Source organism: Lissotriton helveticus, chromosome 7, assembly GCF_964261635.1.
Source record: "Lissotriton helveticus chromosome 7, aLisHel1.1, whole genome shotgun sequence".
NCBI classification, from domain to species: domain Eukaryota; kingdom Metazoa; phylum Chordata; class Amphibia; order Caudata; family Salamandridae; genus Lissotriton; species Lissotriton helveticus.
Genome location: NC_136068.1, coordinates 787,511,501 through 787,536,822, shown reverse-complemented (window position 1 = coordinate 787,536,822; position 25,322 = coordinate 787,511,501). Strand labels below are relative to the sequence as shown.

Sequence of the window (25,322 nt, the reverse complement as noted above, 5' to 3'; positions counted from 1 at the left end):
CCTATGCGATAACCTATTGGAATTCTTCTGCAACAAAATCAAAACCCAACTACAACCTTCAACAGAACCCCAGCAGTCTCACCTCCAACCTACCCACAAGGAACCTCAGAAACACCCTGACTACATGTGAAACAATGACCACAGTCGATATTCATTGAAACCATCTACTCCGGGGCCCAACGGACCCCTGCCTCCACCACATTTACAAAATGAGCACCTTCCCAATCAGCAAAGTACTCACCTGAACCCTCCATCACCACTTCAACATTCCCGAAACCCTGGGAACATGCAACGGTCAAAAGTCTAGTGAAGAAACCTTTCCTGGTCATGCTACTAGCCTACCCAGCCAAGGTAATGGAGAAAGCTATCAACAAGCAGCTCTCCCACTACCTCGACACACACCAACTTCTAGACACCACTCAATCAGGTTTTAGATCCTAACATAGCACGAAGACTGCCCTCATCGCAGCAACAAACAACATCAGGATTATTCTCGACCAACGAGAAACAGCAGCCCTCATCCTGCTCGACCTCTCAGCAGTTTTCAACACATTGTCCCACTCCACCATGATCAGAAGACTACAGAAAATAGGCATCCAATGACATGTCCTCAATTTGATTGGCTCCCTTCTCACAGGAAGGACACAAAAACGTTAGCATGCCACCCTACATGTGGAAAGCAAAGAACCTAGGATCATCGTTCAGCCTGTCCTTCTTTAACATCAAAATGACTACACTGGGGGACCGCTTCACAACGCATTGTTTCCAAATTCTTTCACACGCCGATGACACCCAACTGATACTATCCCTCATGGACAAGACTCCCTAGCTCGGACCTAGCTCCACACCAACCCCCACTGCCCACACCAGAAACTTAGGACTTATCCTGGATGACAAGCTCGACATGACAGCCCAGATAAACGCAGTGAACTCCACCTGCACAAATCTTCAAGTGACTACCAAAGGACACCAGGAAAACAGTCACACAGGTCCTTATAACCAGTAAATTTGAATATGGGAACACACTCTATGCGGCAATCACCAAACAGCTCCTGAACCTGCTCCAAACCATCCAAAATGCTGCAGCAAGATTTGTCCTCAACCTACCTCACTGCACCCACATCACTCCACACCTCAAGGAACTTCACTGGCTCCCCATACACAAACATACTCAGTTCAAACACCTCACACACACATACAAAGCACTATACAACATAGGCCCCACCTACCTCAACAGCCACATAACCTACTACGAACCTTTCCAACTTGGAGACTACCTGCTACCCACTTTGGGAGCATCTGGATACCCTCACCGGTGATTATCCCACTATACTAATAGATGTATCATAATATCACATTTCTAGCTGTTTGACCATTACATGCAAGTGCAGATATAAGGGCATTGGTGGTATTTTTACACTAACACACATAGATTGGTGGTAATTCAAGTTGTTCTAATGAAGGAAAATGTTGGGGATTGTACATCATTTGAGTAAAATGTAGACTCTCCTCACAACCATTTCCATTTGGATACTTTCAAACAATGCGTTATAGTGCATATTTCTCAGCAGCTGCATTTGGTTTCATTTAGAGATAGTTAATAGGTTTAGGAAACAAAAGTATACATCGTCAGATGGTACCAAGGAACCCACTTTTATGATATTTCAAGTTTGTACAATTCCCATCATTTTTATACTAATGGTAGTAATGGTACTTCCCCTCTAACCTCGATAAGTGAATGAGCATATTATAAACTTATAATGCAAAACTGAGTACAATAGCATCAATGTAGCTCTATGTAGTTGAAATGACTGAACTGAAACAGTCTTTTTCTCAACGTGGTTGCCACTAGAACACCTCTTCTCAAACAAAGAGTTCCATCAACCTTGCCAATCATTCCCCAATCATTGCCTTGCTAGATGTATACCCTAGTATTACCATATCTTAGATGAAATAATTTGAGGCAGGGTGCTACACATCTATTCTAAGAGGCTGACTACGATCTCAGTTGGAAAACCCCTGACCTAAGGTCGTAGGCTTTCTGACCTAGATTGTCGGTTTCACTTCTGTCCGCCTAATTACAATTTAGGTAGTGGGAAGTGAAACTGGCCTGTCATTCCGGCTGGATTCCGACACATAATCAATATGGACGGCGTTTTACGCCGTCCGGATTACAATGCTAGGTTTCTGACAGGCTTTCCTTGTCTGAAAATGAGTTTGGGGGCCCCTAGTAGGGCCCCCCTCAAGTAGGGGCCTACAGTTGGTGGCCAAGGCGGCACCATTGAACCCTGCACCGTTTGTTAGGCACCTTGAAGTGCCTGACACGCGTTGCAGGGATGAACACAACCTCCCATTTCCCTATGGGAGCTTTTGCACATGCTCCCGTAGGGAAATGTGAATATGCGACCACACTATGTGTGGTTGCATTGTAACAAGATTGGTCGGTCCTGTTTCTGAGACCAGTTATGCCTCACTCTAATGGGTATCAGGCTCCATCCCCCTGTTTTTATTCCTTCTTTCACTATACTGATATGCTAATAGCAGCCGCGGCTGGCAGTGGGAGTTAATGCAGGGCGGTGACGTGGGGAGGGCGAGAGGCAGGGTGGGAGGTAGTAATGTATGGATTACGGAGTTTTACAGGTAAGTAAACATTTAAATAAATAAAACAAAGTTCGCATTTTTGGATGCAGTGTACTCAACGAATTTTTTTTATTTGTTTAAATTTTTACTTACCTGTAAAACTCCGTAATCCATACATTACTACCCCCCACCCTGCCCCTCCCCACGGCACCGGCCTGCATTTACTCCCACTGCCGGCCGCGGCTGGCTAATAGTGAATAATAAGCTATCATTCACTATTGGTATAACAAATAATATTGTTCTTTACTAAAGGTAATGGAGCAGAATGAACCAGTGAATCTGTTGAATGACTAATACAGATGCTTAGAGGCACCTGTGCCAGCCATCGGAGTGGTTTTTAAGGGCTAGAGAAAGCCAAGCCCTTGCTTAAGAGGGGTGACACATTTTTTGGTTTCCCTATTTGTGACACTTTGCAAAATCACTTGTAAAGGTAGTCTTGGGAGCTTTACGCATCGGACACGTAGTACCTGAGGCTACCCATCAATTGGACTGTCAACTCATCCTTTCTCACCTTGTCTCAGGGTGGGGTGGGGCGGGTGGGGTCAGGGGTCTCACTGTCCCCAATCGCTGCATCGCATTTTGCGATGCAGGGCGCGCTACGAAACTCGTTTTATTTCTTAAATTGTTTACTTACCTCCAATTATCCATATTCTGGTTTTTAGCACCCCCCACATTGCCTCTCCCCCGCCCCGCCATTCTGCCCCACCGGTACTCCCTCCACGGACCGTGGCTGGTGGGAGGGAGCTAGATACCTGCTCCGAGGGTCTATCCAGCTAGAGGTAGTAAAATAACTCGCATGTATGCATGTGGGGGAGGGAGCTTGTGAATATATGTGAGTGAAAGTTAGTGAGCTATTAAGAATGAGACTGACTGAGAATGAATTTAAAACAATTGTATTTGAATAACTGCAGCTATAAACACATTCAATGACACCTAGTTGTGGTACAAATTATATCATGAGCTTCCACAGTAGAATGTAATCAAATTTCAAGACAGCAATTTTTCTAGTTTAGGCACGCCTAATTTACACATGCTTAAAATTGTTAATAGGCATTTATTTTGTAGAGGACGTAAAACAGAACTATAGACATATTTAACTACTGATTAAAAAGTATGATGGCATTGTGCTAAACTATGGTGTGTGTTAATGCAGAGTTAACATTTCATGATCCATTTATTAAAACAAAACGTAATTGACCTCTATGTGCAGCAATATTCTTGCAAATCATGTAGCTGTCTGATGCAGGGAGCGCCATGAATACTAATGACAAGATCTCAGGTAGAAAGAGCATTGCTCCCACTGAGATTCCGATTGGAAAGCAAAGCCCCAACTGTGTACCTCTTTCCAGCTCTGACAATGTTAATAAACAAGAAGCGGCGCCCCAGCAGGAGCTGGCATTATTGTCAGGTCTAACGAGCACAATGAAGTTGTGGGATTTGGCACTTGGAGTCAAAATGTACAGCCCATAATGAAGCAGGGACATGACAATGGAGGCTTCCTTGGGCATCAGGGCCCAATGAAGCCTCCTGTGGGCCATGATGTCCTCCTCTTTCATCATGGTAAGGAATGGCACCTTACACATATTACAGGTCTGCATGAATATTTCATTCCATGCTGTTTTATCATGTGTAGAATTTATAAATAAAGATATTTTTCTTATTAGATTTAGAGAAGTTGCAAAATCTAGGTAGTAACATTAAATGGGCTTTATGAATAGTATTCCAGTTGTTTTCCTCTGTAGCTGATTGTAACATGGAATCTGTCAAGCAGTAAGATGTGACTTCTCTAGTTAGGAGATGTAGACAAAGGTAACATTACTATCTCATCGTAAAGGTGATTGGTTGTGTTTGATGTTCTTTGGGCACAACCTCTGATCCAACTTTTTGCTGTTGTAATAAAATTACAAAGCACATTAATTGGTTCACTCGCTCCAAATATCATTTGGAGAGAATGTGGGCATCTCACTGGTACCATCATGCTTTGGATATCCATAACAAGTAAAGAATTACCATCATCCTGCCACGGCCAGTATTATGCTAGGGGTAGACAGCTTATTGTCACTGATAACCGCATTATGCCTCAAATCATAAACATTAACGTAGGCATTCCAAGTTGGTTCAGGCATGTAGTCCTTTTGTTAACCTTTTTTCGGTCAGCTCTCTCTCCCATGCCAGATAAGTATTCTTATCAAGGATTACGACCTTTTCTTCTAGGTTTTCATCATTGGCATGGTCTTTTCCGTGGAGCATTTGGGTGGGGTTTGGTGATACTGATATACATGTGTTTCTGATATCTTTAAGTGTATGTGTTTAGGCGCACATGTGCCTGTATTTAAGAACTCACTGCTGACTTTATTTGGGTTCCCTGTTTACAGTGTTGATTCATGCCTTGCTATGCAGTTTCTCTGTTCATAATATTTAGTTTGTTTGCATGCTACTGTATTTCTCTTTCTGACCTCATGGTGAATCATTATACTGGTGTTTACCCTTTGGTCGGGTGGGTTTGTTAAATGTGTATTTCATGCAATGTTTAGCTGATGTTTGTTGTTTTGGTGCATTTACTTTGATTGCTCAACTAGAGTCTTTGTTTTCTTTGGCGGTGATACTACTGCATTTATCTTCACGGACCCTCCTCATATTAGTAAAAACTGTTGAATTAAGCAAGTCTTCCATATGTGATCAATCTGAATTCTGTGACTATTTTGCTAATTTTGTACTCAGGATATTTGATGAATAGGGCTCTCACTGGTGGTGTGAACCACGTCTAATGCAGTTCTTTCCGCCCATGATCCAGACCACATTCTCTACTTGGGGAATCACAGAGATATTTAAATGGATAACAGAACCCTCTCCATGAAATTGAATTAGAATGATAAACAACACGTCATTACCTCGGAAAGGGTACTGGTGCTGGTCTGAATGATGGAGGACATTGAGGCCAAGCCTTTAGAAAGAAATTGGGAATAAATATGCTTTTAACATTTTCCAAAACTTGGCCAAGCACTTTTCAGCTCTTAAACTTAAGGGGAGGGGGTGGGTGGGGGGCTATTCCAAGCCCTTGCAGTGACCATGGCAAACGAGCAGCCCCTCAGCTGAGTTTTACTAAATGTAGGGATAGAGACCAGATGAAGGAAACTGCAACAACGTGTTCTAGTTGGATTGTAGGTGGAAAAAGAGTAGGCATCTAATTTCTGAAAGGAAGACGGGGTGGGGGGTTCGAAACAAAGAGCTCAACAAAGACTGTGTTTCTTTACATGTAACCACTAAAGATGGGCCAGGTGAGTGGAAATATAGGAACGCTTGTTAGGACAAAACAGGCAGCAACATTTTGGATTGATGAATTCTGTTAGTCAGGTAGCCAAAAAAGAATTACAGTTATATAACTTTGAGGTTATCAAAACATATACCAATGTTTTCTACAATAACTATCCAGAAACATTGTGATCATCCTGATAATCTTCAGCAAAAGAAAAGAGGTGGAAGTGGGATTGTTGTAGTGGGCCTCGAAGACAACAAATTGTTAGAATTATGCCCAGATTGCGCAGACAAAATAGCACCCAAAGGGGAGTAAGTGTTTAAGGCCACCCGTCCGAGTTCCACACAGATCAATCCAGAACTTCCGTCTTACCTGCATTCAAAGGTAGTGAATTTAGCCTGATCCAGTGGAAACAGATCCAAAGCAATTCTTAAATTGCTTTTGCACGAATTGCAGCTCACTACCTAGTCTGAAAATACTTGTGTGTATTATCTAAATATGCGATCAAATGGCCCGATGTTATGCACTCCCTGAACTACCTTGGAGTGAGATACAGGAGTGTAACCTCATTATGGACTCTAAGCTATTGGCATGGCAGATGTAAATGTGGTCTATCGAAATTGAATATTACAAAGGCTAGATGCCAGCCAGACATAAGGGGATCTCTGGGGAAGAATAAAGCACAGTCTGCTGCTGGGCAAGCCTGATTTGAGATTAGTTGTGGCTACTAGGTCTTGTAGGTTTCTCTATAATTAAATTAGGCAAGAAACAACAACACGTGTTGCTACCATCATCTGTAAGTGTCACTCCCGCTTCGGCAAGCTAGAATACGGTTATGAGTAACTGGACTGATTTGAATTCCATTATTTAATAGCAGCAGGTGATGAGCAAAGTAATTTCTGTTCAGGCCTGAGCAGATATTTTAGGGAATGTGCGTTCTTGACCTTTAAAAAAATTGGGCACAATATTCATAGTTGTCGTTTTGAAAAAAAAATCACACAAAAAAACTAGAAAAAAACAAAAACAATTCTGCCGAAATGGAAGTTCTTTGAAGGCCCGGAAAGATTCATAAAACAAATGTTTTTATTTGTTTAACATTATTTGGAAATGGTAAAACAGATTTATATAAATTCTCTCACTAGCCCACACTGTGCCTTCAGAAAGAGACTTCATTGGTTCGGAAAAATAATTCATAACACCATTTGAATTTGTTATGTTTGTGAAACAAAAGGCATCAACACCTTCATAAAATCGAACACGTTTTATGGAATGTGTCAGTTTGTAACAGATGTACTCAAGGAATTATAATGTGAAAAGAGTATGGTGTTCAAACAAAGAGTCTTCTAAAATTAGTATTGGCATCTAAAACATGGTAAAGTAATGTCAGTTTCCCTTTGCCAGCACTTTAATTTTCATCTCAGCTAGAAATGGAGAATTGCCAATTTCTTGTCAGTCTTTACCATATTCATGAAATACAATAAACATCAGTAGCTGTGGAGCCAGATTATGAGAAACCACTTTTAATTCTCTGTAAAGATTAGCACAACATTTCCAATAGCCTGGTGCAAAACTAACATTCCACTACTTGTGGGGGATGTCCCAAAGTGACTGGGGAAGCGGAAGTGACGTCATGCATCTTGTAATACACTGATGGCACTGTAGCATAGGCCATTGTCCACCAATAGCCTCACAGCACTTTTCAAATGAATCTAAGAGGCAAGAAAACTTGTAATGAGTGGGGTCCAGGAAAATTAAACGGATCTCATGGTCCTCTTTTATTTTTTTATTTCTGTACTGTGTTTATGACCAATGCTACCAAGGGTAGTAAGGACACTCACTGGTGCCACAGAAGCAGGTGCAATACCAAATTAAATGTCATGCTCTTCAACGAGTATACAGTACCTTAACTGTACACTTTCATTTTATTTGCCATTTCTTTATTATAGTTAGAGTGACCTACATTTAAAAAAAAGAATTGCAGGGACCGCAATGACCTGTGATTAATTTTTGCCACCCCATGTAGCATATAAATATTGATGCATCAAAAAAGAGATCAAATGAGATCATGAAATTTGAAATGGATTATTCGTTCCCATGTATCCACTTTATAAATATTTATGAGCGTCTTGTTTCAGCTAAAGAGGTAGACAAGGATTATAGCCTCACCTGCTGTTTTAAAATGTTGAAGCATCTGTTTCTTGAAGCATCAGCTCAGCAGCAAAGGTCCAGCAAATGCACCTCCCTGTTGCTTAATTTTAACTCTCAGTAAAAGGTATTCTCGCACTTAATATTTTAATGCCTGTATGAGAACTTTTTAGTCGAGACGTGCTTCGTGTTACATCTGCTCTAGTATTTAAATCTCTGTTCAGCTACTGTTGTGAACTTTGTGAACTTAATAGATGTGATGCCAAGCAATGTTTTTTCCAAACTGTTCTCCACAATTGTCAAGTAAGTTTGCTGTGACATTTGCACAGATAAGGAGGGCAAAAACTTACATTTTCCTCCCGCCTACTAATGCAGAAGCGTTATTTTGTGCCATTCGGTTGTTGCAAAATGTTGTAGGGTCAAGAAGACTCCCAGCACCAGTTGGAAATGTCCCAGTACCTGCACCATTTTGTATGCTGCAGCCTATCCTGCCTCAGAGAGCCCGTAGAGCAATTAGGTTTTGAGAAAAATAACAATGTTGCCGCATTGCATTTTTTTGTAGTAAGAGCTGTGATGATGGAAGGAAAAGCAATAAATGTGTCAAGGCCTGGAGCAAATGCACTGATAATTTGTAAACAAAAATTGATGAAGCCAATAGATCTGACTTTGTCCTGACAGTGGAAAGCTCTTTTGAGAGGAGCCTGGAGATGTTATTTGGTTGTGTACGAATATGATTTCTGCTATAGAAGAGTGTTAGTTAGAGAGGAGTTTAGTAGAATGTGCTTCAAAGAAGTAAAGTCGAACGTGTTTTGACAACAGTGCCCAGGGTTGTATCATAACTGGGTTGTATGAGCAAAGAATAAGCGGTGTTGCAGGAGGCAGGGAGTGGGCAGACTAGATGGTCCGGCATTGCTGGCCACCAATGTTTCTTTGGTTATTTATGACAATGCACACACCAGCAAATGTGCAGCTGGCTCTGGTATTGCAGTGAATATAGCATGTTACATCGCATGCTATTACAATGCGTTCTGTTACAAAGCGGTCGTTACAACGACCACGTTGTTAGAACGCGATACCTTTACACCGCAAGTCATTAGTTTGACTTGCTGTAGGGTGCGCCCTGGATTTAGGAATAATATACAGCCTGATTCATGTACATGCCGTTTTGCGTGTCCCTAATAGCGAATCATAGCGATTCGCTATTGAGGACACGCAAAACGGCATTCATGTAGGAATTGCTACTTAAATAGCGATTCCTACATGTTCTTTATTTGCGAGTAGCAATTTGCTACTCGCAAATACTCCCCATTCATTCCTATGGGCCAAGAGGCCCATAGGAATGAATGGGGATTTGCGAGTAGCAATTTGCTACTCGCAACTAAGATAGCGATTTTAAGGGTGCCAGGGCTGTCCAAAGGACACCCTGTAGCACCCCTAAAATGCACTTTTGGACAGGTGTTGCGCACACACATGTCCAAAGGACATGTGTGTGTGCTACATGCAACTTTGAAAAATGCTTTTAAAAGCATTTTTCTGAGTTTTTGCTATTTACCGACAGGTCTGACCTGTCGGTAAATAGCGGCCCCAAAAGTCCAAAATCGCTATTTTGTTTTGTGTCATGAATAGCATTTGAGGAATCTCTATTAGAGATTCCTTAAATGCCATTCCACGCAAATATGCGAATTCTTACATAGCGATTTTTGCATTTGGTATCATGAATACCAAATGCAAAAATCGCACTCGCAAAGGGCCAGATTCTCAGAATCTGGCCCTTTGCGAGTGCAATTTACCTACATGAATCAGGCTGATAATCTACTATTCCAACTCCAGCCTGCGCAACAGTATTGAAGGTGTTGGAACAGTAAATTATACTATTCCTTAGGTTAGAGCGCTTCCTACAGCAGGTCGATCTTATGACTTAAGATGTAAAGGCATCGCATTGTAACAACGTGGTCGTTGTAACAACTGTGTTGTAAAAGGAACGCTATGTAATGGCAGCGTTGTAAATGCTGCTTCCCGTTGCAGTGGACTAATGCATTCACTACAGGGATCTCAGGTTCAAATCCTGGTGTGTGTGCTCGACTTTCATCTTTCGGAGGTTGATAAAGTATGTACTATCAAGCTGAAGAACAATAAATATGTTTTTCCAGCAGAAATATTTCCTTCGGGTGAGCGTGCACCATACAAATGTTATGTTATGCTACTGGTTCTCATGTTCACTAAAGCACCAGCTAGAAAGGTTCCATTCCCAATACAAGCTACCACCGGCAGCTGCTGTCCGCATGCTAATTAATTAATTTATTTATCCTGGATGTTAAATAATGCACTCTTTTCAAAAGAGACATGGACCTCATACCAAGGACTAAATCTTCCGATAAACACAAAGTACAACAAGAATGCTCTTGCTTAGTCACAGAACACTTCTTCCTGCCCTTCGTGTTCTTTTTTCCAATTTTCAAGATTATTCCTACTATTATCACTACTCATCTTAATATGTGCATTTTTATTATTATTATTATTATAAGGCTTTCGTGTGACATTTTAGTCTCTTCTTAAAAGATCTTCCTGTGGGGTAAACAACCCCACTTTAGAGACTGTTTATAAGCAGAGTACTTGTGAGCCCTCAGTTTTGCAGAGAGAGATCACCATGATCGAAGCAGTCTTTTTCTCAAGTGGGTCGTCTTTTGCATAAAAATTGCCCATCAGGGAGATTATCAAGTAAATTCCGTGGAAGGTAACTTAGGTGATGGAGAACACTGTTCTTGTCAGTGAGTTTCTTATCGAGAGATGTGGACAGTGTTTCTCCAAGTGCTCTCGCTTCAGCGTCAAGAAATGTGACAGACGTGTTTATCTTGCTCATGTTGAACTTGATGTCTTGTGTACCATTGTTCAGCCATTGCAAAAAAAAAGTCTAAATTACGCTCATCGCTGGACCATATGCAGAAACCATCATCGATATATCTGACCCACATGGTTATGTATGCACTGAAGATGCTATTGTACAGAAATTGTTCTTGAATTGTGCCATATAGAGAAAGACCATTCATGGGGCAAAGGAACACCCCATCGCAGATGGGCAGATATATCACTCAGAAGCTACAGTTAATGCAAAACAGGGCAGTCAGGCTACTTTTTAACCTTCACAAGTTTGGCCTTGTTTCTGATTTTAGACGACATGGTGCAGCAGCGGATTGAATTGAAAACCATTTGCCTAATAGGTCTTACATGAGCAAGGGACTCTGAGAATTACTGAAGACTTTCAAAGCAAATTCCCTTCCGTTTTCAGTGATTTTGCTCACGCCTTTAGTTCATCGTCCTGCAGTTTGGACATTCTACAATTTGGGCTAGGCCTTTTTTTATACTACCCTACAACTATGGGATAGCCTCCCTGCTGCAATTTGACAAATTGAAAAGTATGCAAGACTTTGCAGTATGCCAGAACCCTACCTTTTTGTTGATAAACTGTGTTCATAAGTCCTTCTGCTTTTCTTGCTCAATCCTACTGCTAAGGTGCCTGCTGGTCTACGAGTGCTTACATCACTCACTCAGCCTCACCCCACAAGGACATTGGTAACCTCCGCTAAGGCAGCGGAGTGTCGCCCCACTGCTTTTAAGCAGTGTAACTTAAGGAAAAATAAAATGATAAGAAATTAATGTTATTATCATTTTATCCGTTCCTGCTGCCTTGCGGCTGGATGGGGTTGCTCTGCTCTCACAGCAGGGAAGGGGAAGAGTGCATTACAGCCTGCATGGAGAACATGCCCAGGCCCCCATTCCTGTAGCGGCCTGTGGTGGGAGTGCTGCTGGGCGGTGACGGGGTGCATGGGAGGGGCAGGGTGAATGGTAGTAAACTATGGATTACAACTGATTGGAGGTAAGTAAACATATGAATAGATCAAACGAATTTCGTTGCGCGCGCTGCATCGCCAAATGAGGTGCAGTGTGCGCAACAAAATTTGTTTTATTTATGTATATGTTTACTTACCTCTATTTGGCCGTAATCTGTAGTTTACTATCCCCCACCCTGCCCCTCCCCTGCACCACATCAGCGCCTGGCAGCACTCCCACGACGGGCCGCTACTGCCCCATTCCCTGGCTGAGTGCCAAACCACGGCGCTCTAACCAATCACAGGGGAGCTTGGATGCTTCCTTGTTCCTGTTCTGGCTGAGTCCTGATAGAGGACAGACTGGAAAGATGCGACAGCGATAGGTATGTTTTTTTTACAGCCACCCCCTCCCCCTGCCACTCCGCCACCCCCAATCTGTGCCAGCCGCCTCAAATTTCCGGCAAACAGAAAAGTTACCACAGAAAGGCTCTGTCAGGGCCTCCCCACCAAGCTGCAGTGGGAGCTTAGCCACAGTCTATGTAAACATGTTTGGCACACTCACAGCACTCTCCTAACAGGGACATTTATTATAAAGTTTGACATAAAAAAACAGATTTTCAGTCAAATATAAACTATAAATAGCCATTCAATGTTTGTGAAAAGCAAAGGCATATGGAAAGGGCGAGCAAAAACCTATGAGAAGAGGTTGAAATAATCTTTTGTCAAGTCGTAACGAACAAAACATTTAATCTACCGGTCCAGACAATGAAGTATAGTTTGAAGTGTGTTTCGACTAGGTGAGCGGTCTTCAGATTTACAGTCTCTGAGTTGTAGGAGTAAATTAGCACGAACAGTAGTGATACATAATCCGCGCTAGCTTCTTCTTGTGTTATTTGCACACCAGGGGATGTGTTTAAAAATTTACTGTTAACTGAAAATCGCCTAATTTTTGGCGGATCTTCTAAGTAAGGAGAGAAATCGAGGAGTGGAATCGAGCAGCAGAAGTTCGTCTGCCACACAATTTCCAAGAAGGAGTAAAATCAGCTATTGGATTCACGCCATATGTGAAGTTTCCTTCAGGAAAGGCAGCATTTTCAGTTACCCCTGTGCCCTCGAGGTGTATCACTATTTTTAAATGCATATTTTCATGACAACTCACTCAGGGATGTGTCACAACTATTGTTCAGATGTTTTGCGCATCTGTACTTTGAAGGCTTGGCTCTGGGGCAAAGGTCGTTTCTTGTACTTTTTGTTTGCAGTTGCGATTGACTTACATTAACATTTCACGAAATACTTGGAGTATGCACTTGAATAACATTGTGAAAAGTAGTGATCGTTAAGAGTGAGCCCTTCTCCAGTTTCAACAAGATCAAACTGACTTGTCCCTTTTATCAAATTCAGTGTAATTGCTCTGAACATCCGATTTAAATGTATTAATCCACCAAAAACGTGCCACTGGTCATAATAAAGCTAAAGCTCATTGCATATTATATTTAATGTAAATATTGGTTTATGGCTTTAATCCTCCTTTTTGTAATACTTTCTAGCACTATGCACAGACAAGGACTTGAGAAATCTTGCGTCAAGACTCAAAGACTGGTTTGGAGCCCTTCACGAGGACGCCAATCGCCTCATCAAACCCACAAGCACGGACGGAAACCAAGGAAGTAAGAAATTCATTTTATATTCTGATAAAAAAAACACACACACACACTTCTGCAGACAGCGCCGTATGAATGAATGCTCTAGAAGCCTCTATTAAAGAGAACCACCACCGCTGTCTAAGGGGGGGACTTACAAACTCATTAACGCGTGCTGAAAACACTCAAGCTTTGCAAACACTAATGAGTTCAGAGCCCACTCAACGCAAGGGCAAGTATACTGCTTCCACAGGGATTGTGGTTTAGGCTTCACTAGCCATGGCTGAATGTCAATGACAATTTAATCACAAATAGTCCCATTAAAAAGGATGTTTTTAAAATTCTCCTTGTTCAGGGTTCGTGGCTTTATGCATGCACTCTGCTGTTTCTGTGAATTGGATCTGCGCCCTAAAAAGTTGTGGAACAGCCGAAACAAATCGGTTTCAGTCTTGCAACTAATTAGAATATATTTGATTTGACTGGTTGTTGTTTGTTATCCTGCTAGCACAGGCATGCATCTGGGTTTTGACTGCTTTTACACATTATTTGGGAGTCTAAAAGTGCCGGGTGTACCCCTTGTTTCCTGTTGTATGCTTGTCGCTCTTAGCACATACTTTCTTTTTTTTTTTTTGTTTCAGATAAAAAAGATTCTTTTTTCAAACATACAGGCCGTGCCCCCCTACAAAATATGGTTCTGTGTAGCTTTTTTCTACAATGATTGCTATAGTGGTGCCTACTTATAGAGGGTAGACATGTGAGTGTAATTATTGTGAGGAAGGACATTGGCAATCCACCAAGAAATGACATTGTGGGTGTTGCATACATTGACAGTGATGTAGGCAACCTCCTTGGGTTACTGCCTTCATTTCCACCATCAGGCCAGCATACACTTAGCAGATCCTGTGAAGCCTACTATGATTTTATTACACCAGTCCTCGAAGATTTTAGAATGTGTAACTTTCCCCACAATAATTAAGGAGTCAGCCAAATAGTGTGCTCTCATTTAGAAGACAGAAAACGTTTGAAAAGTCTTCCACTATGCTGTAACTATTTCAAGGCCTTCCACTTTACTGCGAATAATACATAGTATTTTATTACCCTACCACCGACACTTAAAAGTACACAATACCCAGTCCTGATTGAGAAAGAATAACAGCATGAATGTAGCTCATAGAAGCAACGCAAAGTATGTGAACTGTGAAAGATTTGTGTGGCAGTGTACAACAGTGCTACATCATCATAGTGACAATAAAAATCAGTGCAACCCATGGTTACTTGCTTTACTGTAGTGGAACCTCGCTGTCTGCACCATTACATCTCTGCCAATGGATTATTCCAATGCTGACCTGGATAGATAGTACATCAGCTACCAATATTACCACCGTAATGTACAAAACCACTCACATTTTCGGTAAAGCATGACAATAGGGATCGAATTCAACCCTATTGACTATCAATGGCCTATTGATTGAACTTTGCAGAACTTTGCTAAATTGTACTATGGCCTGGTGCCAGGAAAATATTTTGGAAGTGATTTTTTTTTTAGTTTAAAAAGCTTTATTAAGTGAAAATAATGAACGTAAAACATTAGTACATCTGCGAACAATATCAAAGAAGTAAAATGCATCTAAAAAATAAAAGTGCAAATTGAAAACATACCCCAAAAAAGGGGGAGAACCATATACCAATGAACAACGCTTTTATGATTTTTTTGTTTTTTTATATGGGTGAAAAAGAGAGAAGAGAGGGGGGAAAAAGGGGGGAAAGAAAGGAAGGAAGAAGGCTACAAATAATATATTGTCTCGTTATCAAAACTTAGTAGATAATCAGTAAAGAAGGAGTAGAAACTAATAAGTATTCAGGGGCATGTCTAGATAGATACTCCGTTAAGGGAGACCATAATAAATCTCTTTTGATTAATAGAGGTACGGATGTGGCATAAGCACGGTTAAGTCTGTGGCGGTGACATAACAGATTCCACCAAGCGTTGTAAACAATTTTTGTAGTGTCTTTACAGTTTGTAGTAATTATTTGAAATGAAGTTGCAATAAAAAGATCAATACATTTACGAACATGACATTGAACATTCCATATGGGAGCCAGCCCGCCCAAAAAAATATGAACAATATCAAATGGAACATCAGTGGATAAAATATTATTGAGAGTGGACCAAACCTGGGACCAAAGTAATTTAACCTGAGGGCAATAGAAAACATATGTAATAGATCACTATTATCACAGGAACAAGACCAACACTTTTTAGAGTCTAATAATTTGAATTTACACAAGTCAGTGGGGGTGTAATAAAGCCTATTATAGAAAAAATAAAAAGTCTGTGTGGTGCTAGCTGAGCGAGAAACTGTGTGTATTTTAGACCAAATGGAGTCCCAAATGTGTGGGGAGAAAGCTTGACCTAGATCCAGTTCCCACAAAAGTTCCAATTTGGATTTGGGCCTATCAACAGGAGAATGTGATAATAATCTATAAATAGCTGAGGCTCTAAAGGGAGTATGGAAATCCGGTGGAGAAGGGAGGAGGGAGGTATCAGAGGGAGACGGAGTGCCCTGTAAAATAATGGAGGATAAGGTAGGAGTGAGCATTTCGAAATGTGAAGAGTGTTTACTAGATATACCAAAGGAATCACTTAGATCTTGTAAGGTTCTTAAGGAATAATTGGTGAGTAAATGTTTATAGGTAATAATTCCTTTGTCAATCCATTCCTTCCAGAAGAGCGCTCTGTTATTGATCTTGAGAGATTTGTTGTACCAAAGCGGAGTGTGCAAGTGAATATCAGAAGGAGAGGAAAAAGAATGAAACAGTAGAAGTGTTAGGGCTTTAGAATGCTTGAAAATGGGGGATATAAATTTTTGAGGAGTCTGAGATAACCGGGTAGCTGTAAGGAAAGGGAAGGGAGTAAGTTGAGCTAATTCCAAAGAGCTCCAAGCCGTTAAAGGAGAGGAGGACGAATCTGTAAGAAAGGGCCACATCTGTTTAGGGGTAAAGGCGGAGTGGAAACGTGAGATATTAGGAAAATTGACACCGCCTAGGTTCTTAGGTTGTTGAAGACCGAGAAGCGAGACCCTAGCTTTACGATTATTCCATAAAAATTTCACAAGAAGGCAATTAATGGATTTTAAAAAGTAATGGGGAAGAGAGACAGGAAGCATAGAAAGATAGAAATTGACAATAGGAAGCAACATCATTTTAATAGTTGATAAGCGACCCCAGCATGAAAGAAAAAGGGGGGTCCAGCATTCTATAAGAGAAGAGAGTTTTTTAAGAATGTCAGAATGGTTGATTTTGATGGTCTCTCTAATGGTATTGGCGTACAAAATACCCAAACACTTGATAAATCTAGGATTCCATTCAAAATCCGAACCCTCGAACATATGAGGACGACATAACCTATTGAGGGGAAGGACCTCCGATTTATCAATATTTAATTTATAGCCAGAGACCAAAGAGTAATCATTAAGTAACGAAAAAAAAGCAGGGTGTGCATCAATGGGATTTGAGATATAAAGCAAAGTATCATCGGCGTAGGCAGTAAATTTAATATCGACATCTTTATAGATAAAACCAGAATAAGAAGGGGCCGTCTAATTTTCTCAAGGAAGGGTTCTAAAGCCAAAATAAAAAGGAGAGGGAAGAGAGGACAACCCTGTCTGGTTCCTCTATGAAGAGAGAAGTAGTCTGACTGAGTGCCATTAACCCAGATAGAAGTTTTGGGGTCAGAATAAAGTAATTGAATGTATCTGAGAACGGTGGGGCTAAAACCGTGCCAACGAAGTGCTCCAAACATAAAGTCCCAATTGACTCGATCAAATGCTTTCTCAGCATCCAAGGTAATTGTGGCGACAGGGGAACCCATTTTGGCAGCTAGGTGAATGATAGTGAGAAGGGTTCTGGAATTATCCGTTATAGACCTACCTTTAACAAATCCAGATTGATAGACATTGACCAGATCAGGGATAACTGATTCAGAAAGTACTTTATTCGGTTAAAATCAATAACCATAAAAGCAACAACATGAAAATTTCAATTTGCAGAGGTCTGTTTAAAAATACACAAATTCATTATGTTTCATTTACACCAATGGATTTTCGTAATTTAAATACATGTTTAAAAAAGCTTAAAAGTACAACAACGGTTAAAACTGTGTCCATTCTCTGACATTCTGTAAAAGCTAAGCGACATCTATTTAAGTTCATGTCTTTAAGGAATGGGATTATAACTTTCCTGCGAGGGATAATATAAAATTTACAAAAAAATAAAATGTGGATATCAGATTGGGGTGAGGAATCATCGCACGGGCAGGTAGGTAAATTTCGCGACCATAAATTCATTTCTGGGAAGGACAAGAGTCTAAAAACAATATTTAATCTAAAACGGGTTAAGAGAAATCGATCATAATTTGACATCAACAGGGTTAAATAGGGCTGTACTTTTACCCCAGTTAATATTAAGTTGTGCGAGGTAACTGTATTTTTGCTGATTTCCACTCGCCTTCTTTTGACCTCAAGGTAATCCAAGCTCAGTTTTTTTCAATAGTTTTCTGGGTATGTTTCCCATTAAAGGTGGGTCCTCATAGTATTCTCGGCATCCAATTTCAATCATGAAGTGTTTAATATAATCTAGCCAATCGACGGTACCCATATTTTCCATTTTTAATATATCCTGTAACATAGCCCGATTAACTACACATTCGTTAGTAGTCCATACCCTGTGCCACAAAAGGATGGGTTGTATTATAATTAGATCTGAAATATGGGGTTGACCCAGTTCTGTGTGACAAATATATGTTGAAACACTCTGCGGTGCAGCTAGGACATCCCGCAAAAATTTATTTTCAGCAATTTGTAATGATTCTATATTAGAAAAACTCCAAAGTCCCGCACCATACAAGGCTACAGATGTACATGTGGCATTGTATATTGTCAAGATTTCTCTTATTGGTTTGTTACCCAGCTTTTTTGTAAAAGTCTTTATGGCCATTATAGTTTTTTGGAACAAAAGAGTTCTGGCCTTTACACCACTTGTCCATCCCCCCAGTTCATGGAATAAAATACCCAGGTAAGGGAAAGAGGTAATATTTTCCAAGGGAGCATTATTTAAGTACATACTTTTCATCATTTTCCCAGATCTTGTGCCACAGTTCATGGAGTATGTTTTACTGCAATTAATTTTCAGATCTAAACTCAACATGAACTTTTCGAAGGATATTAACAATTTTTGTAGGGCCAAGGGGGTACGAGCCATTAAGACGGCATCGTCCGCGTACATGAGTGCAGGGATCAGCCTCTTCCCCACCCTGGGCACATCCCTGCACTCCTGCAGGAGTCGATGCTCAAGTCCATTTATGTAGAGGAGAAATAGAAAGGGGTCCAGAACACACCCCTGGCGTACTCCGCGTCCCACTCTAAATCTCCTGGTACATTCTCCCCCACGGCCATATCGGACTGTGGCTGTGACTCCTGAGTATAATTCTCCCAGAAAACGGATGATAGGATCTTCCACGCCCAGCCCTTTCAAAATTTCCCACAATTTGGTATGTGACACGCAATCAAATGCCGACGACAAGTCGACAAACATGAGATATAACCGTTCACCTTTAACCCTCGTATACTTTTGCTGAACAATCATTAAATTTAAACATTGTTCAACGGTTCCCATACCCTTCTGGAATCCATACTGTAGGTCGCTCATTATTTCATTTTCCTCCGCCCAGTTCTGGAGTCTAGCCAGAATGATTCAACCAAGAATTTTTACAGATGAGTCAAGAAGGGAGATTGGCCTATAGCAAGCACAATTTTGTCTATCACCCTTCTTGTAAATCGGCACGATAATCGAGGTAAACCAGGATGGGTTTAAACCCTTAGCAAGTGTGGCATTAAAAAGCTGTACCAACATGGGGCCCCAGATCTCTTTGTTTGCTTTATATAGATCTGCAGGGATCCCGTCAGGGCCAGCAGCCTTGCCGCCCTTCGTGGCTTTCAACCCCATCATGACTTCCTCCAGGGTTATCACCAAATTTTCATCCCCCAATCCACCGCTAACAATTTTAAAAACATTTGTAGTGGAAGGATAATCTTGGGACCTATATAAGTTTGAAAAATGTTCCACCCATTCATCTTCGGTAATCGCCATCTCTATGCGAGCCTTGAGACTATCAAAGAGGAAAGGGGTGTTAACGGCCCTCCAAAAAGCAGATGCATCCTTCGATTGTGCAGCCTCGCAGAGGGCTTCTAGGGCCTCCTTTTTTATAGCGTTTTTTCTATTTTTCAGGGCCTCATTATAAATTTTCCTCAACCCTCTTATTACTTGCAGATCACGGGGAGACCTATGAATAGCGTGTTTCAAGTCAGTTAATGCCCTTGTGCAAGCGGTATCAAACCAACTTTTAGTGCGCCTAGTCCTATTTTTTACCTCCACCCACAGGCTATTTTTGATTTCAGAAGCTATTCTACAAAAAATGCTCTAAAATCTGGTCGCAATGAGACGTCTCCCCAAGACAAATAGCAAAACTATCTGAACAAGCATTCAGCAGCTTTGCAAGAAACATTTCTGGCGTGACCATGCCCCATTTTAAAGTATACCCATTTTGCCTCCCCAAAGTCACGTCAGGGACCGTACGTGAGGTGAGGGTATCTTCACGGTGTTCATAAAAAGGGTTCTCAGCCTCTATTATTTGGGGCAAATGATCACTTAGGGGTAGCTTTAGAGTCTCTGACCTATTAATCCTGTGGCTATAACTATTTGATGTAAGAATAAAATCAATAGTGGACAATGCACCTCTACCAATGAACGTAGGCCCAAAAGAAGTGGGATTCTGAGCTATTTCATTTGCAAAACCCAGATCGTACATGAACACTAATTCATTGAGTAGGTCCCCGATCAAAGAGTGGTCAAAGTGTGTTAGATTAATATCTTGTTCTAACATGAGGCCACAAATCCCCTGTTTTCCCTTTGTACAGAGTGGACAATTAAAATCCCTTCCCATAAAATTATCAGTTCCCTGTTGGACTTGTCTATTTCATATTGTATATCTTCCCTAAGCATTTTTAAGATATTGGGGATTTCGTCTTTCGGAATGTTATTATAAAAATGTATCACAACTACATTGAATCCCTTTTTAGAGCTTAGGGTTATTACTTGGTAGTAACTAGATTTAGACATAAAATGTACTTTCTCATATTTAAGCTGGTTTGAGAGAAATGTAATTAAACCTCCCTTTGCACGTCCGTATTGACCCCCCACAGCCGGAGTAAAAAGGTTCTGTACCCACTTATATACACTGGGTCCGTGGTCCGGCTTTCTTGAAGGGCCACACTGTCCCGCCCATTTAGGACAGTCTCCCAGGATGGGTTATTAATCTTATTCTTTAATCCTGCTACATTCCAAAATAGGAGTGTACAGGATTTCCTTTTCTCGTATACTTCCGTATCTCCCAGGGGGATATTACCAGATACCTTTTTACGTGAGGAACTTACTCCTCCACTATTATCCCCCACGTCTAACCCCTGGGTATTCGAAATGATACAGGGAGGCTCTTCGGTGTCTCCATAGTTTATATTTAGGGTCAATTCTAATGGTAAGGTAATCTTACAGCCCTCCCCTGGCGTGTACTCTTTTAGGTTCCTCTTAGAATCAGTATCATCTCCTACTCTCAATATATTTGTCTGGCGAGTATCCTGCTTTTGTCAATCGACATAATCAAGGCCCGAGAAGGCATCAAATCGATTATGGGTTGGTAGATTATAAACTGGTAGGGCAAAACCTCTATTATCCCAAAAATAATTATTTCCAAAATTCGGTCCGGGAGTTGGTGGAACAAAATGCCTTTGATGGAAATTAAATTGTCTCTGAGTTTGGGAAAAAGGAGTCTGACTGTATCCATGTTGATTTAAGCCGGACCAGTTTACAGGGTACCTTACTTTGTCCCTGTTTCTAGGGTGTTGCCCTGGGGAATAAGGATAGAAGTAGCTAAGGTAGTGAGTAGTAATAGAATCATTGCTTCTCAAATTATACCAATCTCCGACATGCCGGACAGCTCTATGATCTTTAAAGTTTACAATAATAACATCCCCTCTCTTGTCTTTAGGTCTTGAGCCCACCCAGGTTGAACGCCTCACATTCAAAATTTCTCCATTAATATGGGCGGGCAGGGGTCTATTATTACGTAACCAGTGTGTCACTTTGTTTCTTAAAGCTCGATGATCTTCCCTGGTGCCCATGGGTAGCTCAGGGACACCCGCCATGACTATTGTATAGGGGGCTGCTTCGGGTGGTAAGTCGACAATTCTCTGTAGATGCCAATTTCTATTATGAGAATTTCCTGTTTCATTCTCCTTAATAGCCTTATCGTGTGGTATCTCTGCCCTTTCTTCCACTATCAGGTTTTCCCCCCCTTGGACGCCTGCTTTACTTATGGTTTTAATTTCAGGGACAGGCTTCTTTTTTAACAACGGTGATGGTAAAGCTTTTTTTCAGTATGGGACCAGTTGCTTTCACCCCAATTTGTACGATTTTTGTAGAGGGAGTGGGGCAAAGTGGAACTTGTTTAATGGCTGTCATCATTGTAACAGATCTGCTAGTAATAGTGTATTTTTTCCTACCTTTTTATCTAACTGATCGAGTTGAGTCTTACACAGGTTTATTTTTTCTAACAGGGGCTGAATTAATGCTTTTACCAAACTTTCGATTTTTGCTAACAGGCCGCCCTCACTGGGGGAACAAGAATGAGTTGTCGTTTGAGAGACAATCAGAGGGGTTAGTGAAGTAACCACATCGGTCTCTGCTATAGTTGGGCTCCTCTTCTGTAATTTAGCTTCCCGAGTCTTCAGAGGACAATCCCCTCTTTTTTTGGTAGTATTAATGTTGGTATTAGATGGTGACATGTAATTTATGTTTGGAGATGATGCTGGAGAGAATCTGGGGGATTTTGATAGCCCTTCGTCATCGTAACTACTACACAAACTCAAGAGGGATGTTCGCATACTAGCAGGAGTACTTAGAATGGAGACCTCAGTAGTAGAATATTCTGATGCTTCCCCTTCTTCCCCCCTACCTCCTATATTTGATATCCCAGTATCTTCTATACTACTACTATGTGAGTGGGTTATCGTTGAGACTGTCCCTATATGCCCCAAAGAAGAACATTTGTCTGTCATGGTGTCCAATCGAGGGCTCTTTTTAGCTGTATATACTTTTTGATTTTGCTTCCCCCTCCTTCTTGATTTTGCCTTTTTGAATATTCTCGCCGAACGTATAAGGGATGTAGGATGTTCTATTTCCACGATATCTGGCCGATCATCAAGTCTAACGGCGTGCACCTGTGCTATCGCTGTAACAACTTTCCCAAAGGCAATAGTTTTTTTTTTATGCATAGGTATATCTGCCACAATTAATTGCGCCTCATCCTGAATCAATGAAAGACTCCCCCGACCTAAGGAGGCCCTTCTATCACTATTAATCTGGGTTACTTTCTGAATCAAGTAGTTATCCATGGGACCTAGCCTAGAAGAAGTTTTATCACTTTTGTCTAGTTTCTCCTTAGACATCATACCAGCTTAGTTTCATACACAATCTGAAAGGATAATTAAGATTATTAAAAAAACTACAGGCCTAGAGCGATCAACGCCCAGTACCTAAACGTAAATATATACAAAAAACGTTCACAGGGAGTACCTGCATGTAAAGTGTCCCTTTGGGACCAGCGTCTAATGCCCAGTCCAGTCTCCTCAGGCCTCTGAGGGCCACAGAGGGCCCGCCCTTTGCCCGGGTTTAGCCCCGGGTGCTCCCGCGACGCGGGGAGTCTATCCGGTTAAAAGCGCCTCCGGGCGCGGGAAATTGCGTCGGCGGCTTCTGCCGCTATGCCCCCTGGTGATTGCAGTCCTCCTCACGGCGGCCGCGATGATGGGAGATGCGACGGCGGGAGGACTGCAGGGCAGGGACACTGGAAGGCTGATGGCGAGTCCACAATACCAGCAAAAATGCCCCAGTAAGTTGTTAGGAGACACCTGCTCCACCGGGAGTCTGTCCGGTTAAAAGAGCCTCTGGGCGCGGGAAATTGCGTCGCGGGCTTCTGCCGCTATGCCCCCTGGTGATTGCAGTCCTCCTCATGGCGGCCGCGATGATGGGAGATGCGGCGGCGGGAGGACTGCAGGGCAGGGACACTGGAAGGCTGATGGCGAGTCCACAATACCAGCAAAAATGCCCCAGTAAGTTGTTAGGAGACACCCGCTCCACCGGGAGTCTGTCCGGTTAAAAGCGCCTCCGGGCGCGGGAAATTGCGTTGGCGGCTTCTGCCGCTATGCCCCCTGGTGATTGCAGTCCTCCTCACGGCGGCCGCGATGATGGGAGATGCGGCGGCGGGAGGACTGCAGGGCAGGGACACTGGAAGGCTGATGGCGAGTCCACAATACCAGCAAAAATGTCCCAGTAAGTTGTTAGGAGACAACTGAATTAATGCGAATAGCCAGAATTTTTGCATACATTTTGCAATAAGTATTGATAAGGGAAATAGGTCTGTAATTTTTACACAGGGAGGGATCCTTGTCCTTCTTGGGAAGAAGACAGAGCATTGCCTGTGTAAAAGAACCTCTAGATTCACCTGTATCGAGAAAATGATTCATTAAATGGAGCAAATGTGGAACCAAAACAGTCTTAAAATGAAGGAAAAATCGCACTGTGAGTCCATCCGGACCAGGGGTTTTATCCTTGGGCAGAAGAGAAAGCGCAGTGATAATGTCTTTTTCTGAAATAAGAACATCAAGGGAAGAAAGATCAAACAGGGAATCAGAGGGTTTAGGGATAGAGCGGAAGAAGGAGTCTATTTGTTCGGGAGAAGGATTGGATTCCGGTGTATAAAGGGAAGAATAATATTGAACAAAACATTCAAGGATCTTAGAATCCGAGGATTGGGGAGATCCCGGAGAATCCTTAATGACAACAATCTTAGACTTTTGCTTCTTGATTTTAAGGTAATTCGCTAGCAATTTACCAGCCTTATTACGACCACTGTACATCTTAGCATTGAATTTGAGAAGCTGGTTAGAAGCAGAATCCCAAGAGTGTCTATTAAATTGTATCTTAGCCTTAATAAGGGAGGATAGTGAATCAGGAAAATTAGTAGTGAAATAAAAATGTTCAAGGTCTTTAATTTGTTTGAGAAAAGAAGATGCCTTAGTAAGGGCCTTTTTCTTCTTACGGGATACAAAGTCTATAACACAACCACGGGCAGGAGCCTTGAAAGCATCCCATATAAAGTGGAAATCAGAAGATGTACCTAAGTTGTTATGGAAGAATTCATCCATGAATTGTGTAAAATGGTCGGTGAAATTGGGATCAAGCAGTAGTGAATTGTTGAAATGCCATCAGCGAGATATAGGGGTGGGAGAAGGATAGTCCATATACGGGTGCGTGATCGGAGATGAGGATGGAGCCTATTTCAGAGTTAGTCATAAATTGGAAAGCATGGTGTGAAAGAAAAATGTAGTCAATTCGGGAATGAGAAGCATGTACTGGAGAAAAAAAAGAAAATTCTAAGGAATCGGGATGGGATATTCTCCATGAATCAATTAGGCCTCTAGAGGAAATGGACTTGTGGAATGACTTTTGCATTTTGTTAGGGACATATCGTACTTGAGATTTGTGATCCAAAAAAGGATCCATTAATTGGTTACAGTCCCCCCCAACAATCAGATCATCACTCACATTAGAAGAAAGAAGGGAAGAAATCTCATTCCAAAAGGATAGGTCAACACCATTAGGGCCATATACATTGCAAAGGGAAAGATGAACATCATTATTATT

The 25,322-nt window shown here is 41.6% G+C and overlaps 1 protein-coding gene across 1 annotated transcript in view; it reads left to right on the top strand.

The window, feature by feature from the left end:
• SPOCK1 (SPARC (osteonectin), cwcv and kazal like domains proteoglycan 1) overlaps window positions 1-25,322 on the top strand; it is a 1,053,799-nt gene that overhangs the window by 809,410 nt on the left and 219,067 nt on the right. The window contains exon 5 of the mRNA XM_078653334.1: window positions 13,416-13,535. Coding sequence (XP_078509460.1) covers window positions 13,416-13,535 — 120 coding nt within the window. The remainder of the gene's footprint in view (window positions 1-13,415; window positions 13,536-25,322) is intronic.